Source organism: Hyperolius riggenbachi, chromosome 8 (genome assembly GCF_040937935.1).
Source record: "Hyperolius riggenbachi isolate aHypRig1 chromosome 8, aHypRig1.pri, whole genome shotgun sequence".
In the NCBI taxonomy this organism is placed as follows: Eukaryota; Metazoa; Chordata; class Amphibia; order Anura; family Hyperoliidae; genus Hyperolius; species Hyperolius riggenbachi.
The window spans coordinates 230860460-230877014 of NC_090653.1; the positions used below are offsets into that span (position 1 = coordinate 230860460).

A 16555-nucleotide genomic window follows, 5' to 3' on the forward strand; every position below is an offset into this window, starting at 1 on the left:
TGCATGTAAACAAGGCAGTACGGAAGCCTCCGATGACTCTGACGCTATTGCGGCTGAAGATCTACCTGTCACCTGGGATAGTGCTGCAAATGAGACATTCCAAACATGGCTAAAATCTACACACAATCAATAACAGCTTTTGCCTTGATATTTAACATAAAAAGTAGGAAAATGTTTACACAGCTACTTAAGACCTTTTTGTACATTGTCATTTTAGAACACTTGGTTTCATAGCTTTCCTTCAAGCAAAAAGTTCATATTTTAATACCTGCATGCATATTTGTTTCGTCATAGAAAGGATTCTCATGATTCCAAAACTGCCCGGTGCTAAACAAGTGGCATTTAAAGTAAATGTCATTAAAGAAATATGTGGCTGCTTTTGCAGACCACCTTTTTAAAACACTCTCTGTGTCTATCATTAATTCTGGTCCTTTTGGCTAAATACACAGTCAAGTCAATAAGTGTTGGGGGGGATATTTAGGCCACAAAGTGGACTTCTGCCAGGTCCAGCTCATACAGTCTGGTTTGTACGAATGAGGAGGGGGAGAGGAGAGGCATAATTCAACTCGAAGCCATATTGGATTTCTTTAGTTTGTAACTTCAGGTACACATTTGGCGCATGCAGAAGCAAATGGGGTTTGGCTTCTTTCTAAGCCCCTATGTACAGCGTAAAGCTCGATTCCATAACAGGGTTAATGAAATTTATTACCACACCTGCCTTCCCAAGCATTCTTCTTAAGAACCAATTCACCAGAAGTGGCCCTTGCTTCCCAGTTCTCTGATAAGAACACATTCCAGGCTGGACCTGCATTTCTAACAGAATAGGTGCTCAAAACAACAATCAAAGGTCCTAAATCAGGAACAAGGGAAACCACTACATGATTTCCTGCTGTTTCTATTAGGCTTTAAGAAAAGAAGGAAATGGCGCACCGCTGACATATGAATGATATTACTTCCAAATTCTTACACCCAAGTTGCGTGTATTGTTCATGTGATTGATTTATTTGTTTGAAATGGACAGTTTCCAAAGCGGTGTGCAAACCTAATTCCTTTACTTACCTAAGGTGAATAGTTCAAATGTATCCAAAATAATAAAGCACCAAAAAACATTTTAAATGTTTATTGTCAATTGTTCTCAAAACAATCGTTCACACTGAAGTGAAAACTCCCTTCAGGACATAGGTAAATATCAAGTACAGATTAGACAGCGACTATGTACCATATCGACTAATCACCAAAAAGGCTCATAAATAAACAGCTCTGAGGCCTCATTCACACCTAAAATCAAAACCGCAAACGCAAGGATTTTGCGTGCTTTCCCCCCCCCCCCCTCCCGGCACTCCACTGCGCGCTGCGTATCTGGTAAAAGCGCTTTTCTAAGCACTTTACCAGAGCGGTTTTGTAACTCACTCCCTGGCGCAAAACAGGAAGTGAACTCATTGACCTGGAAAAGAATAAATACAATGTATTTAGTCTAAAAACCGCGAAAGCAATCGCCGCATACAGCAGTTTTGTGAGCGTTTAGCTTTCTTCCTATACCTTTCATTACAGAAAAAAATGCCCCAAATGGTACAGGCACTGCTTTGTTGAACGAACAGCGCATGGACCGGGCCGATATGGACCTTCTCAGAGAATCATTGCAGAAGCGTTTTGTGGGTGATTTTAAAAATCGCCTGTGATCGCCTGTGCTTGAAAAGAGGTCGAAAACGCCCCTAGTGTGAACAAGCCCTAAAGGCGTAAGACCCGAAGGTTACAACTCCCCCAACTCCCACTCCGCTCTTTTCACCTTCAATTGACTATTGTTGCTGTCGCTAGCTAATAGTCCTGCCAGTGGAGTTTCTAGGGTCCTTGGAGATTGGGGGCACCTGTGGGCACCAGGTGGGGAGGTATATGCGTGTGCCGCGGCAAAAATGGGCGTGGCCATGAGGTGAGTGGGCGTGGCCATGGGTGGGGCCAAATGTACATGAACTTAGCAGCGGTGTAAGCTACAGATAATGGGCCTGCCCATCGAAATATTGGATGGAGCCCCCTGTCCTTTATTTAGATAATTTACAATCAGTATAGGCATAGATCAAAGATGTATACGCACATACAATTTTGATTGGTCAATCACTGACCACCAATTTTACCACCCCCGTGCAGTAAGTGGGCCAACAGACAATACATTTTATGAACAGAGATAAAATTGGCTAATCAAAATTGTATGTGTGTACTAGGCTTTACAGCCAATACTGTACATACTGAAAGTAGCAGGGATCAGCATACAATACAGCTGGTTTACAATCAGTAAAGGCACAGAGTAACACCTTACACTGTACACACTGGAGGTAAATCAGCACACAGTTCAGGCACTAGAAAACAGCGTATACTGTACATACTGTAGGCAGCAGAATTCAGCACACTGCAGCTAGCGTGCCAAAAATATGAGGATCCCGTTGTGCGGCGTGCTTATCCCGCTGCACCGAAAAATGGGTGGGCCATGGACCAGAATATAGGTGTGGTAACAGGTGGAGACAAATTTACATGAACCTAGCAATGGTGGGACAGATTATGACAGTGGTGGCGAACCTTTTGGAGGCCGAGTGCCCAAACTGCAACCCAAAAGTCACTTATCTATCGCAAAATGGCAACAGCAATTTAAACTAAATACTGTACAAACGTTTTAACTCATACATGAACATTATGGAAAATCCAAGTTGAAAATAAACTGTGAAGATAAACAATTTCATCCATCCTACTCCTCAAAAATGTATTTAATTTTTTTTAGAACCTCCCAGTTTTATTTTGTGTTTTAAAAAGCTAAAAAAGTAGGTTTAATGCTATTGTCTCATATGATAAGGATTCAGCTTTTCCCATAGTCTCGCAGTTAGCAATCATGAGGCCCCCAACAAGACAAATTCAGCAATCATGAGGCCCCCAACAAATCATGAGGCCCCCAACAAGACAAATTCAGCAATCTTAAAGCCCCCAACAAATCATAACGCTCCCAACAAGACCAATTCAGCAGTCATGAGGCACATAAATAGACAGCATTTCACATAAATAGGCAGAATGCCCCCTTAATATGGTAGCCCCCCAAGTTAGGTAGTGAGTGACAGGGACCCCCAGGTTAGCTAGTGAGTGACAGGGACCCCCAGGTTAGCTAGTGAGTGACAGGGACCCCCAGGTTAGCTAGTGAGTGACAGGGACCCCCAGGTTAGCTAGTGAGTGACAGGGACCCCCAGGTTAGCTAGTGAGTGACAGGGACCCCCAGGTTAGCTAGTGAGTGACAGGGACCCCCAGGTTAGCTAGTGAGTGACAGGGACCCCCAGGTTAGCTAGTGAGTGACAGGGACCCCCAGGTTAGCTAGTGAGTGACAGGGACCCACAGGTTAGCTAGTGAGTGACAGGGACCCACAGGTTAGCTAGTGAGTGACAGGGACCCACAGGTTAGCTAGTGAGTGACAGGGACCCACAGGTTAGCTAGTGAGTGACAGGGACCCACAGGTTAGCTAGTGAGTGACAGGGACCCACAGGTTAGCTAGTGAGTGACAGGGACCCACAGGTTAGCTAGTGAGTGACAGGGACCCACAGGTTAGCTAGTGAGTGCCAGGGAGCCCCTCTAGGCGGTGAGTGCCAGGGAGCCCCTCTAGGCGGTGAGTGCCAGGGAGCCCCTCTAGGCGGTGAGTGCCAGGGAGCCCCTCTAGGCGGTGAGTGCCAGGGAGCCCCTCTAGGCGGTGAGTGCCAGGGAGCCCCTCTAGGCGGTGAGTGCCAGGGAGCCCCTCTAGGCGGTGAGTGCCAGGGAGCCCCTCTAGGCGGTGAGTGCCAGGGAGCCCCTCTAGGCGGTGAGTGCCAGGGAGCCCCTCTAGGCGGTGAGTGCCAGGGAGCCCCTCTAGGCAGTGAGTGCCAGGGAGCCCCTCTAGGCAGTGAGTGCCAGGGAGCCCCTCTAGGCAGTGAGTGCCAGGGAGCCCCTCTAGGCAGTGAGTGCCAGGGAGCCCCTCTAGGCAGTGAGTGCCAGGGAGCCCCTCTAGGCAGTGAGTGCCAGGGAGCCCCTCTAGGCAGTGAGTGCCAGGGAGCCCCTCTAGGCAGTGAGTGCCAGGGAGCCCCTCTAGGCAGTGAGTGCCAGGGAGCCCCTCTAGGCAGTGAGTGCCAGGGAGCCCCTCTAGGCAGTGAGTGCCAGGGAGCCCCTCTAGGCAGTGAGTGCCAGGGAGCCCCTCTAGGCAGTGAGTGCCAGGGAGCCCCTCTAGGCAGTGAGTGCCAGGGAGCCCCTCTAGGCAGTGAGTGCCAGGGAGCCCCTCTAGGCAGTGAGTGCCAGGGAGCCCCTCTAGGCAGTGAGTGCCAGGGAGCCCCTCTAGGCAGTGAGTGCCAGGGAGCCCCTCTAGGCAGTGAGTGCCAGGGAGCCCCTCTAGGCAGTGAGTGCCAGGGAGCCCCTCTAGGCAGTGAGTGCCAGGGAGCCCCTCTAGGCAGTGAGTGCCAGGGAGCCCCTCTAGGCAGTGAGTGCCAGGGAGCCCCTCTAGGCAGTGAGTGCCAGGGAGCCCCTCTAGGCAGTGAGTGCCAGGGAGCCCCTCTAGGCAGTGAGTGCCAGGGCGCCCCTCTAGGCAGTGAGTGCCAGGGCGCCCCTCTAGGCAGTGAGTGCCAGGGCGCCCCTCTAGGCAGTGAGTGCCAGGGCGCCCCTCTAGGCAGTGAGTGCCAGGGCGCCCCTCTAGGCAGTGAGTGCCAGGGCGCCCCTCTAGGCAGTGAGTGCCAGGGAGCCCCTCTAGGCAGTGAGTGCCAGGGAGCCCCTCTAGGCAGTGAGTGCCAGGGAGCCCCTCTAGGCAGTGAGTGCCAGGGAGCCCCTCTAGGCAGTGAGTGCCAGGGAGCCCCTCTAGGCAGTGAGTGCCAGGGAGCCCCTCTAGGCAGTGAGTGCCAGGGAGCCCCTCTAGGCAGTGAGTGCCAGGGAGCCCCTCTAGGCAGTGAGTGCCAGGGAGCCCCTCTAGGCAGTGAGTGCCAGGGAGCCCCTCTAGGCAGTGAGTGCCAGGGAGCCCCTCTAGGCAGTGAGTGCCAGGGAGCCCCTCTAGGCAGTGAGTGCCAGGGAGCCCCTCTAGGCAGTGAGTGCCAGGGAGCCCCTCTAGGCAGTGAGTGCCAGGGAGCCCCTCTAGGCAGTGAGTGCCAGGGAGCCCCTCTAGGCAGTGAGTGCCAGGGAGCCCCTCTAGGCAGTGAGTGCCAGGGAGCCCCTCTAGGCAGTGAGTGCCAGGGAGCCCCTCTAGGCAGTGAGTGCCAGGGAGCCCCTCTAGGCAGTGAGTGCCAGGGAGCCCCTCTAGGCAGTGAGTGCCAGGGAGCCCCTCTAGGCAGTGAGTGCCAGGGAGCCCCTCTAGGCAGTGAGTGCCAGGGAGCCCCTCTAGGCAGTGAGTGCCAGGGAGCCCCTCTAGGCAGTGAGTGCCAGGGAGCCCCTCTAGGCAGTGAGTGCCAGGGAGCCCCTCTAGGCAGTGAGTGCCAGGGAGCCCCTCTAGGCAGTGAGTGCCAGGGAGCCCCTCTAGGCAGTGAGTGCCAGGGAGCCCCTCTAGGCAGTGAGTGCCAGGGAGCCCCTCTAGGCAGTGAGTGCCAGGGAGCCCCTCTAGGCAGTGAGTGCCAGGGAGCCCCTCTAGGCAGTGAGTGCCAGGGAGCCCCTCTAGGCAGTGAGTGCCAGGGAACCCCTCTAGGCAGTGAGTGCCAGGGAACCCCTCTAGGCAGTGAGTGCCAGGGAGCCCCTCTAGGCAGTGAGTGCCAGGGAGCCCCTCTAGGCAGTGAGTGCCAGGGAGCCCCTCTAGGCAGTGAGTGCCAGGGAGCCCCTTTAGGTAGTGAGTGAGTGCCAGGGAGCCCCTTTAGGTAGTGAGTGAGTGCCAGGGAGCCCCTTTAGGTAGTGAGTGAGTGCCAGGGAGCCCCTTTAGGTAGTGAGTGAGTGCCAGGGAGCCCCTTTAGGTAGTGAGTGAGTGCCAGGGAGCCCCTTTAGGTAGTGAGTGAGTGCCAGGGAGCCCCTTTAGGTAGTGAGTGAGTGCCAGGGAGCCCCTTTAGGTAGTGAGTGAGTGACAGGGAGCCCCTTTAGGCAGTGAGTGAGTGACAGGGAGCCCCTTTAGGCAGTGAGTGAGTGCCAGGGAGCCCCTTTAGGCAGTGAATGCCAGGGAGCCCCTTTAGGCAGTGAGTGAGTGACAGGGAGCCCCTTTAGGTAGTGAGTGAGTGCCAGGGAGCCCCTTTAGGTAGTGAGTGAGTGCCAGGGAGCCCCTTTAGGTAGTGAGTGAGTGCCAGGGAGCCCCTTTAGGCAGTGAGTGACAGGGAGCCCCTTTAGGTAGTGAGTGCCAGGGAGCCCCTTTAGGTAGTGAGTGCCAGGGAGCCCCTTTAGGCAGTGAGTGCCAGGGGGCCCCTTTAGGCAGTGAGTGAGTGCCAAGGAGCCCCTTTAGGTAGTGAGTGCCAGGGAGCCCCTTAAGGCAGTGAGTGCCAGGGAGCCCCTTTAGGCAGTGAGTGACAGGGAGCCCCTTTAGGTAGTGAGTGCCAGGGAGCCCCTTTAGGCAGTGAGTGAGTGCCAGGGAGCCCCTTTAGGCAGTGAGTGAGTGCCAGGGAGCCCCTTTAGGCAGTGAGTGAGTGCCAGGGAGCCCCCCCTCTAGCCGCCGCTCCCCCCTCACCTGGCAGTGTAGTCAGACCTCAGGATCAGCGGCGACCCGACCAGTAGTACGAGCGGGTGCCGTACGCACCCGCTCTATATGCGGAAGTGATGTCACTTCCGCATATCAGTGCGGGCGCTGGGTCCTAGCGCCCGCACGATTGGTCGCCGGCTCGCCGCCTGATCCTGAGGTCTGAGTGACGCGGCGGCGACTGGAGGGAGCCGCTGAGATCCGTGGCACCCTAGGACAGATTGGGGGCACGTACCACCCCAAAATAGGGCTAGCGACGCCCCTGAGTCCTGCAAAAAAAGGAAAACAAAGCCAAACCAAGGAAAAGAAAATAGCAGAAAAGATAAATGGAAATACACAGACCATCAGTGATCTGCATCTCCCCCCTTCTCATCAATCAATTCCAACAATTTGTGAAGACCTCCAAAAAGTTGTAACATCTCAAGCCAACAAGAGTTTCCCTTCATCAGAGAGAGCAAAGACCCCCCATCTCAGCCACATTTGGTCAAACTTTTCCTCCCTATTGGCTGCCAGGTGAATGATCGGTTCAGAGAGTAGCATTCCAAGTTGAGCAGTAAGAGGGAATGGGGCTCAATAGGCACCTTGATATTACTAAGCATCTCAATGATCTTTCAAATTGCCTCTCAGAAGGGCTGTAATATGGGACAGCCATGCCAGATATGCATCACACCACCTATAACACTGCTGCAAAGCCAACACAACTCCGAGACAGAAGGATAGAATATATGCAGCTTCTCTGGGGTCTGGGAAACCTTTGAGGTAACAGCTTACAAGCATTTTCTCGTGCTCTCTCTGAAGGGGAGCACTTAGGAGTTTAGATCATTCTGTCTCAGAGGTTCAAAAGGTCTTGCCATTCTGCTATAAATGTAGGTCTTGCATCACATACATAGGGAATAAGTGCACCATAGAGACATCTTGTGCTCGGTCAGAAGGTGTGAAAAACACAGCTCCTCTATATCTGTCTCCTCTCTGCATGGCAAGTCAGAGTCTACTACTGTTCTTAGAAAATGAGTAAATTGTAGATATTCATATTGCATACGTGGTGAGATATGGGCAATATTATAAGGGGAGAGAATTTCTTTTGGGGGTCAGATCATTGGATACAAGTTAGCTGAGGTCTCAAAGGGGTAGGGAAGGTGGACACTTGACAGCAGGCACCATAAGGTGACAGCCAGAGCCAGTACAAGGTCCTCCAGCACCCAAGGCTAAGAAACCAAAGCGCGCCCCCTCCATCCCTCCCACCTCCGCAGCATCACACAGTGGGACGTGACCAGCAAGCCATGCAGCAGGTGACAACCCTATGCAACATTGGTTCATGTAAAGGCCCGTACGCATGCTAGACTAGGGTCAGCTGAGGTGGTACATAACAGTCTCTGATTTCGAGGGCTGCTGTTCACACGCCTGATCATCAGACGGCAGCCCAGCAAGTTCAGCCTCAGCCCAGTGATGTCGCCCAAGGGATCGGGTGACATCCATCTAGCGTGTGTACAGGTCTTAAAGTAAACCTGTAAGGGACAAAAGTGCCCCTGGAGGGTACTTACCACAGGAGGGGGAATCATCTGAGTCCTAACAAGGGTTCCCCTATCTCCCTCTAGCAAGGCCAATCGAAGCCCAATCCTGCTGCCACTCTGGTGAAAATAGCCCAGCCTGATAAGGTCCGCTCTACTGAGCAGGCGGCTTGTGTCTGTGCAGTAAAGCAGACCCGATCAGGGTCGTCTATTCCTGCAGGAGCCTGACCGGAGAGTCTCTACTGCGCCTGCACGCACGCCGACAAAGATCTTCGGTGGATCCCAGAGCCGGATCCCCTCTGCTGTGCAGGATGGGGAAGCCTCTTTAGGATCCAAAAGCTTCCCCCTTCCGTGTTAAGTACCCCCCAGGGGGAACTAGTTTTCTTACAGGTTTACTTTAAGTGAAAGCTATTACAGTACTCAGAGGTTCCCTTTGTTTTTGTTTTTTCATCATTTTAGGGTTACCTTGATGCTATGTGCACACGGATGCCTGGCATTTTGTTGTTTTTTTCCATCCCTAGCAAAATGTGAACACAATGTGAAATTCATCGTTCTTAATTAATCCAATTCATGCTACAAGTGTGGTGCTGGCTGGCTTTGCAAAAAAATCTTGCTTCAGGCAAACTTACTAGTGATTTAACCTCCATAACAGTCAATGGAAAATACCTGTCAGCGCCAGTTGGCTTATGCTAAAAGAATGTGTCAATGCTAGGCAATGTCAGCTATACTGTACTAGCCAAAGCATATCAACACCTGCTAACTGTCAGTTAGGGTCTGCCTAAGTGCTAATGTTTTCTTCCCTGATTCCAGTGCGATTGTGCCCAAAAACTTTTTTTTTTTTTTTTTAAACCAATGTTTGTCTAACGGAAAACAAAACTAAAAACTGCAAAAAATATAGCCCAATTAGTGCCCTGTAAGAGCTCACCATGTAGTCTGCAATGTCCTCTGGAGCATCTCCATCCGCATCAAATTTAAATGTTACCATCTTGTTGTTATGGGTCTCCAGCTGACATTCCACCATGTTGTCTCCAAATTTTGAAACCTGAAATGAATATATTTAAAACTAGTAAGTGCTGATACTCAACACAAATTCAAGTCTAAAATCTGGCCAGATTTGAGAAAATAAAGGTGTCTAACATGGTGATATCAGGAAGCAACACCAGAAATCACTGAGGAGCACGATTTTCTGTTCGATTCTTTGTTCATCTTTTTTAAAAATAGAAATATGACCAGACAACCTGATGCACACATCAGTTTGTTTGGTTAAAAAATACATACATCCATAAAGTTTAACCAGGGGAAAAAATACACAAGTAAAAAAAATTAGGTACATATCTGTCCTGCCCCATCACATATTCCAGTAGATCAAGGGGAAGGCAAGAAAAACCCTTACAAGGCTTGGCCTATTAACCCTTAGGGCTGGAACCCACAAGAGCGTTTTTTTTGAGCATTTTGGCAGCGCTGCGATACGCTAGCGTTTTGCCAAAACGCTCAGCTGATGTTAATGGATGGGGCAACTTCCACAGGAGCGTTTGCGTTTCCCAGAAACGCAAACGCAGGACCTGCAGCATTTTGGGAGCGTTAGCGCTTCAATGAAAGTATTGAAACGCTAGCAGAAACGCTCAGCAAAACCTAAACTGAGCGGTTTTGCTAGCGTTTTGCGGTTCAGCACACTAAAAATTAAAAATAATTCACAGGACCAATCAGGATAAAAACGCGAAACGCAAAATGCTACACAACCGCTGAGGAAAAAAATACACTGTTGCAAAACGCGACCGAAAACTCGCATGAATCCGCTTGCAAACAGCTCAGGCAAGACGCTAGCGGTTGCGTTTTGCGTTTGCGGATTTCAGTGGGTTCCAGGCCTTAGGGTGGATTCACACTTTGAAGCATTGTGCTGCATCACATTGCATCCCATTGAAAAAAGCATGCTGCAACGCAAAGTGACGCAACACAACGCATCTAAGTGTGCATCCAGCCTTAAAGGGAATCATTTTCTTCCCAACTCCAGGTGTGAGTCAGAAAAAGTCACTGTATCAACTCTGCTGGGAATCACCTAGTAATTATAGCCATGGGTGTCCTTCAATGTGAGGAAAGCACAAGAGTCAACCAACAAGCACTGAAAAACTGATGTGCTTGACTTGATAGATGAATAAGGGAACCTTGGCTCTCCAGCTCTTAAGGAACTACAAGTCCCACAATGCATTGCAGGTGTCTTACAGTAACAGTCATGATTAATAAAGGCAAATGCATGCTGGGATTTGTAGTTTTATCACAGCTGGAGAGCTAAGGTTCCCTACCCCTGCTCCAGCATGTAAGGCCAGGTCACAGGCATTGTTTATTAGAAGTACATACCTCCAGGAAGGTCAAGTTAAACCGTGTCATCTTATCTGGCCTAGGGCAAGATGCTCTACGTTGCTTCATCTTTTCAGGTTTACCATTGCCGACGGTACCATCAAGACTGCCAGCATCAGTATGGGCACTGTAAAGGATATAAGAATGTGTGTTACCATGCTACCCAGCAGCAGAGAAGGGTAAAATGCAGCCAAGTTCTTTATCCTGAATCCAAAATCAGACTTCCTGTGACATTTTATCAAATCTATTGCTCTTAATGCAAAAATGGATTGTGGTTGATTTATAAAGAAAGGTGCAGAAAAATTAAGTAGAAAGGGAGCAACCAATTAGGTTAAATCCGTTGGAGAAACAAGAATCGTAATTGGCTACTCTAAGCTGCTGCAGTTCTCTTTCCACTTGTCTTTAGAAGGTAGACCCAGTGTATTCGCATATAGTTCTTGAAGTCTTTGGTGTTCTGCAAAACAATTTCATGTTCACTGCTCTGGTATCTTACAAGCAGCCTATTCTGTGCAGAGGGGAGATTGAGGACAAGTGGGCACTACCCAAGTGCAAGAACTACAAGAGAATAGCAACAGGATCTGGCTTTCACACCCTTGTCACCATCTTCAGGGGCCACCTGTGCGGAATATAAATCTTCACCACAGGCAATCACAAAATCGTGTTTACTGAGTAAAATCTGATGCGTGTACATAACTTCACAACCAACAAGGTACTACTAATGAAATTGGGCAATAAAACAGAAGACTAGATACATGTCGCTAATAACAATATAGAAGTCATAAAAATCCACTGCTAATTGAACGCAATTAGATCGGCATGTAAAGAAAAAAATAGTTTTTTTAAGATGGGGATGAAAGAATTACATCATTGTCTTACCTATAAACTGGATCCAGCTTCTGAAGACCAGACTGCTCCATTCCAGACACCTACAGACAATAAGAATATGAAAATTGAATACAGTAAGTACTAATGCCTCCCTTTTAGCTGCCGATGCCCTTTCTGACATACTGCTCATGTACAGGGCCACCGTCACGACCCTGCATGTGCGGCAGCACACAGATTCATGGAAGTAGATAGCAGGGATTTTAATATATGGGATTACTTAAGGCCTGGTCTCCACGTTAACGCTATGAGCAATGCAGGTTTTGGTCGCAATGCACGGCACTTGCGTTACTACGCAATTCTCCACGGTGAGATTGCAATACCATTGAGGATAATGAACGGTATCACACAAAAAAATGCATGCAACCATGCGATTCTGCAGTGATTCGATACGCATGGATGGAAACATCAAACAGTGCAGTCCTTTTGATGCAGATTGCATCATTAAATTAAACGTTGCTAAATCAGCAACACACAGATGGGGACAAGGTGTTGTTGTATAAAGGCTTTATTTAGATCAGTACCGTTATACATTCTCCATAAATCTTATGCCTGGTACACACTATGAGATTTCCTGTCAGATCGATTATTTCCAACATGTCCGATCTGATTTCCGATCATTTTCCAATTGATTTTCGACTGTTTTCTGTTCACTTCTATCGGAAATTGATTGGAAATCAGATCGGAGATGTTGGAAATAATCGAGCTTACAAGTAAATCAGCCAGAAAATCTTATAGAGTGTACCTAGCATTACAGGACTCAGAACCACATTCACATTGCATGAACTGGTCCCCAGTCTATATCGGTCAGTGATAACCTGATGTGGATTAGATAAAGGTTACCTACTAATACGGTTGAATAGTGGTGTAACTGCTGTCATAGCAACAGCCATGAGGCTGTAGTCTCCCAGCAAGCACCACTAGCAGGAAATGACTCTGCTGACCTTCCTTCTCATGCGTGTTGCTTGGTTCCTGTTAATTCCCTTGTGGAGATGTAAATTAGCACTTGCATTTCTCTTTTACATTTCTACATATCATAGCGAGAGGGTATCAAAGAGCACAGCCTGCAATCATCCTGTCTTCAGGCTGTTATACAGCATGGCGCTGTTCTCTTTACTGACAATAAAAGGGCTCAATGCCAACAGTCTACACAGTGCTCTAGTGTTAAATGACAGCCAGAAGACAGGATGGCTGCAGCTACCGGTATGCATCTCTACCACAACCCAATTTGTTATGCAGTAGTGAGCAGGAGAAATGTGAGCGTTCACTTGTGTCAACATGTGGAATTGCCCAGAGGAGCTGAGGGGTGAATAATGGGGTATTTGAATGAACACCACAAGTAGGGCCTAGGACCCATGGAGTAGAGGGAAAAAACAATGCGAGTGGGGTCCTGAGGAATAAGCAGTGGATGCACAGTGAGTTCAGTGTGCACAAGTTGGGGATATTTTTAGAGTGAGGCCTGGGGAAAATACAGTATTTTATATACTTGTGTATAAATCAAATAACTTTTCCCTTTTTTGAATAGTGAGTGTGAAAGATCATATTACAAACGTGTCCCACTCTGCTTGTAGAAAACCTAGACTGAAAAGTTCCTTTATTTAGCAGTTTAACTTACCTGAGGCCTCTTCCAGCCCCCTGCAGTCTTTCTGTGCCCACATTGGCTTTCCGCGATCCTCTGGTCTGCTGCAGTGCCCTTTTGTCAGCTGTATGTGTGGCCCAAGCCTGTGCGCCTGCTGATTGCGCTACTGCACACAGGAGTTATCTGTGCTTGCACAGTACGTAAAATTGCTACTGCAGAGCGCAATCAGGAGGCGCATAGCCCAGGGGCACAAATGTGCAGTAGCCCATGACTGGCCAGCTTTCAGAGGGGCTCTGCAGTTGACTGCAGGATTGCTGAATACCAGCGAGGGCATAGACTGAAGAGGCTTCAGGTAAGTTAAACTGCTCTTTTTTTCACTTAAAGAGAACCTGTACTGAGTAAAAATATTTAAAATAAACACGAGGTAACTTCAAATGAACATTACATAGTTACCTTGCCATCAGTTCTTCTCAGAAGCCCACCATTTTCTTCTGACAATCTCTTCCAGTTCTGACAATAATTTGTCAGATCTGAAATATATCAGTTGCTGTCAGTAAAATATCAGTTGCTGTCAGTTATAGCTGAGAGGAAAACTGATGTACAAGGTAATGTCCATGTTTCCCTATGGCTCAAGTGGGTGATGTTACAGTTTAACTGTGTGCTGACCAGAAAGCTGTTATGGGGTAATGGCCATTTTCAAAATGGAGGACGGAAAATTCCCTTGATCACAGTGAACAAACAGGACGCGGGACAGGAGAAAGACACTGAGGAGTAGACTACATGGAAGGTAAATATGACTTGTGTATGCTTATTTTGACTTTTAATTTTCAGTTCAGGTTTTCTTTAAAGAGAACCAGAGGCGGCATATTGAAATCCTAATAGAAAGTACTCTTGGGTCGTGTCTTGGCTTCCTATTGGAGGAAGCTAATAGACGGGGAGCCAGTTACCGAGGGGGCGAAGCGGAGGAGGCTGATTGACAAGCCTCCCATAAACAAAGCAGGCTAGCAACAAGCAGATTGTCGCTAGCCTGGTGATCTTTTAAAGGCGGGGGGAGGGGGGCATCAGAGAGCAGGAAGGGGGGGGGGGGGGGGAAGGCTGGCAGTGGCAATTGTATGACAGAGGCATGTCATTGTGCACATGACATGCCTCTGGGTCCTATTAGGATTTTATTATGCCACCTCAGGTTCTCTTTAAAGAGGAACTGTAACCAAATAAGCAAAAAGACTGCGCCCATGTTTAACTATAACACCTTTGTTAGCAACCTGCCCAAAAGGAACCCCCTTTACCCTCAACAGTGCCATAGCCCCTCCATTAGGTACCAGTAAAACCTCAACTCCCACAGTGTCACAACACCTGTTATTTAGTTTAATACAGACTACAGCCTATTGTTTTGTTTCATCTCCCAACAACTGCAACAAGAAAGAACTACCATACTTTATATTTTCGCCTTTCAGCTTATATAGGAGAAAAGGCTTCTCACCAAACATGATGGCTAATGATTAGGATTATTGTCAGCTTTACAAGGTTAGTTGCAGCAGTCTCTTCCAGTACTGCCCAGCAGCCGACCACCTCATGTAATAGCACCTATTCTTCAGTTAGCAACCACATTCTTACTTTCCAGTCACTAGGGCTGGTTAGAGCATGCAAAGGAGACACACAATGGTTATTAAGGAGGAACAGAAACTCTCATATATATGCCCAACATTATGACAGAATGAAAAGCCCCTAAATATTTGTGTTTTTCCATTTCCCTGGGTACTGCTATTTGTTGTAAAAAAAAATAAGTGGTTAGGCATTTACACCTCCTGACACATACTCTGGGGAGTAACCAGTGTCAAGCATCTCGCATGAAAAAGCGTTTGAGAAAAAGTAGTCTTTAAAAAAACACCAAATATCAGATCCCTTAATATCATTTGTACATTTATATCAAAATTACTACAATACTAGTTGTCTTTTAGGTGTTAAGTGTTCTTACATTTAAAGGCAAGACAATTACCAGTATTGTGGAATGCTGGACTACACTTCCCATGATACCTAGCAGTGAACATTAGATGCTAATAACACACTCTTCAAGACTCTTGCCTGAGCAATCAAGGTAGGCTGAATATACTAATGCTGGACCAATAGTGTGTGGGGGATGATGAGTGTGACAGTACTGACTTCTGATAGCGGATATTAGTTTGAAGCTCTGATGACTATGATGATGAAATATTATGCAGGAGAACAGAGGCGCCAAAAGGATAAAAGGAAGCTAAATGAGCTTAAAAACCAAATTCTTGGTAAATAGAGGAGGTAGTGGTGGACTTACCTCCACCAAGTAGACACACAACGACTGTAGTAAAGACAGCCAATATATTTTATTTATGAACTCCAAATATGCAACGCGTTTCGTAGGTTTGATCCCTCTTCATCAGGCAATAACGGAGCAATAGCACCTCAGAGGTGCCTGGCTCTTCTACTGACCACATATGCTATTGCTCCGTTATTGCCTGATGAAGAGGGATCAAACCTGCTTAACACGTTCATATTTGGAGTTCATAAATAAAATATATTGACTCTTTACTACAGTCGTTTTGTGTCTACTTGGAGGAGGTAAGTCCACCACTACCTCCTCTATTTACCAAGAACTTGGTTTTTAAGCTCATTTAGCTTCCTTTTATCCTTTTGGCGCCTCTGTTCTGATGCATAATATTGAGTCCACCCTGGGTGGAGGGTTGAACCCCCTTTTTCTCATCTACAGAGAGCGACTTCTTATTCCTGAGTGGGGTCAGGAAAATCTCCCCACCTGCCTTTACAGTGGTTGCCTAATGGTAACCCTAGTTTGTGAGTATTAATATTTACTCTATCTAGTAACCATTTACCAGTACATATTACACTATTGGGGCTCTTGGTGTTCCTTGTTTTTTATCTCGTTGCAATGATGATGAAATATGATGATATCTAGGGCAGCCGACTGCTTAATGCAAAAATCTGGAGGCACATGGCAGATTTAATACTCAAGTATGGCCTGCAGATACATGTAAAACTGCCTCTTCTGCCTACTGTTGGATTTAACATGGATTCATCTGCACAGTTCCACTGCAGAATCACTTTCTCTTTCATACTGTATAGTGTTTACTTTACAATGTTTTTCTATAAATACAGTTGCAAAAATTATATATAAAGTGGTAAAGCTCTGAGTGCTCCAATTAGAAATTAAGGAATTTGGTCTACCTGAAGTGCTAAAATGCATTTAAACTTTACAGCGTTCCTATCTTGAGTGTGACAGTGAGTAATACAGACATTGGGGTATACTCACTAAACCCTGTTAAACTTAATGTGTAAAGACAGCATAACCTTGTTATGTAATTTGCGCAACTTGCACTATATATGCAACACCTATGCGGCTTGTGCAAACAAATAGGTGTTGTACATCTAACTCGAGTTATGCAAATAACGTAACTGGTTATGTAATTTGCGTAGATCCTGGTAATAGTAATGTGCATTGCCTGCATGCACCAAGATTAAGTGTTTAGTGAATATACCATACCCCATTGTCTGAAGAGTGCAACCACAAACACAGGGTTTCTTTTGAATTTCCATTACAATCTGTGGTGGCAGTAAATGCCT

General features: G+C 47.6%; 1 protein-coding gene across 2 annotated transcripts in view; it reads right to left on the bottom strand.

The window, feature by feature from the left end:
• The window catches only part of WNK3 (WNK lysine deficient protein kinase 3), a 217239-nt gene that overhangs the window by 46350 nt on the left and 154334 nt on the right, over nt 1-16555 (bottom strand). For both annotated transcript variants that reach the window (XM_068248302.1, XM_068248303.1), the window contains exons 12-14: nt 11362-11411; nt 10486-10612; nt 9056-9172 (exon numbers count right to left, since the gene is read on the bottom strand). In XM_068248302.1, the coding sequence (XP_068104403.1) occupies nt 9056-9172; nt 10486-10612; nt 11362-11411 (294 nt within the window). The remainder of the gene's footprint in view (nt 1-9055; nt 9173-10485; nt 10613-11361; nt 11412-16555) is intronic.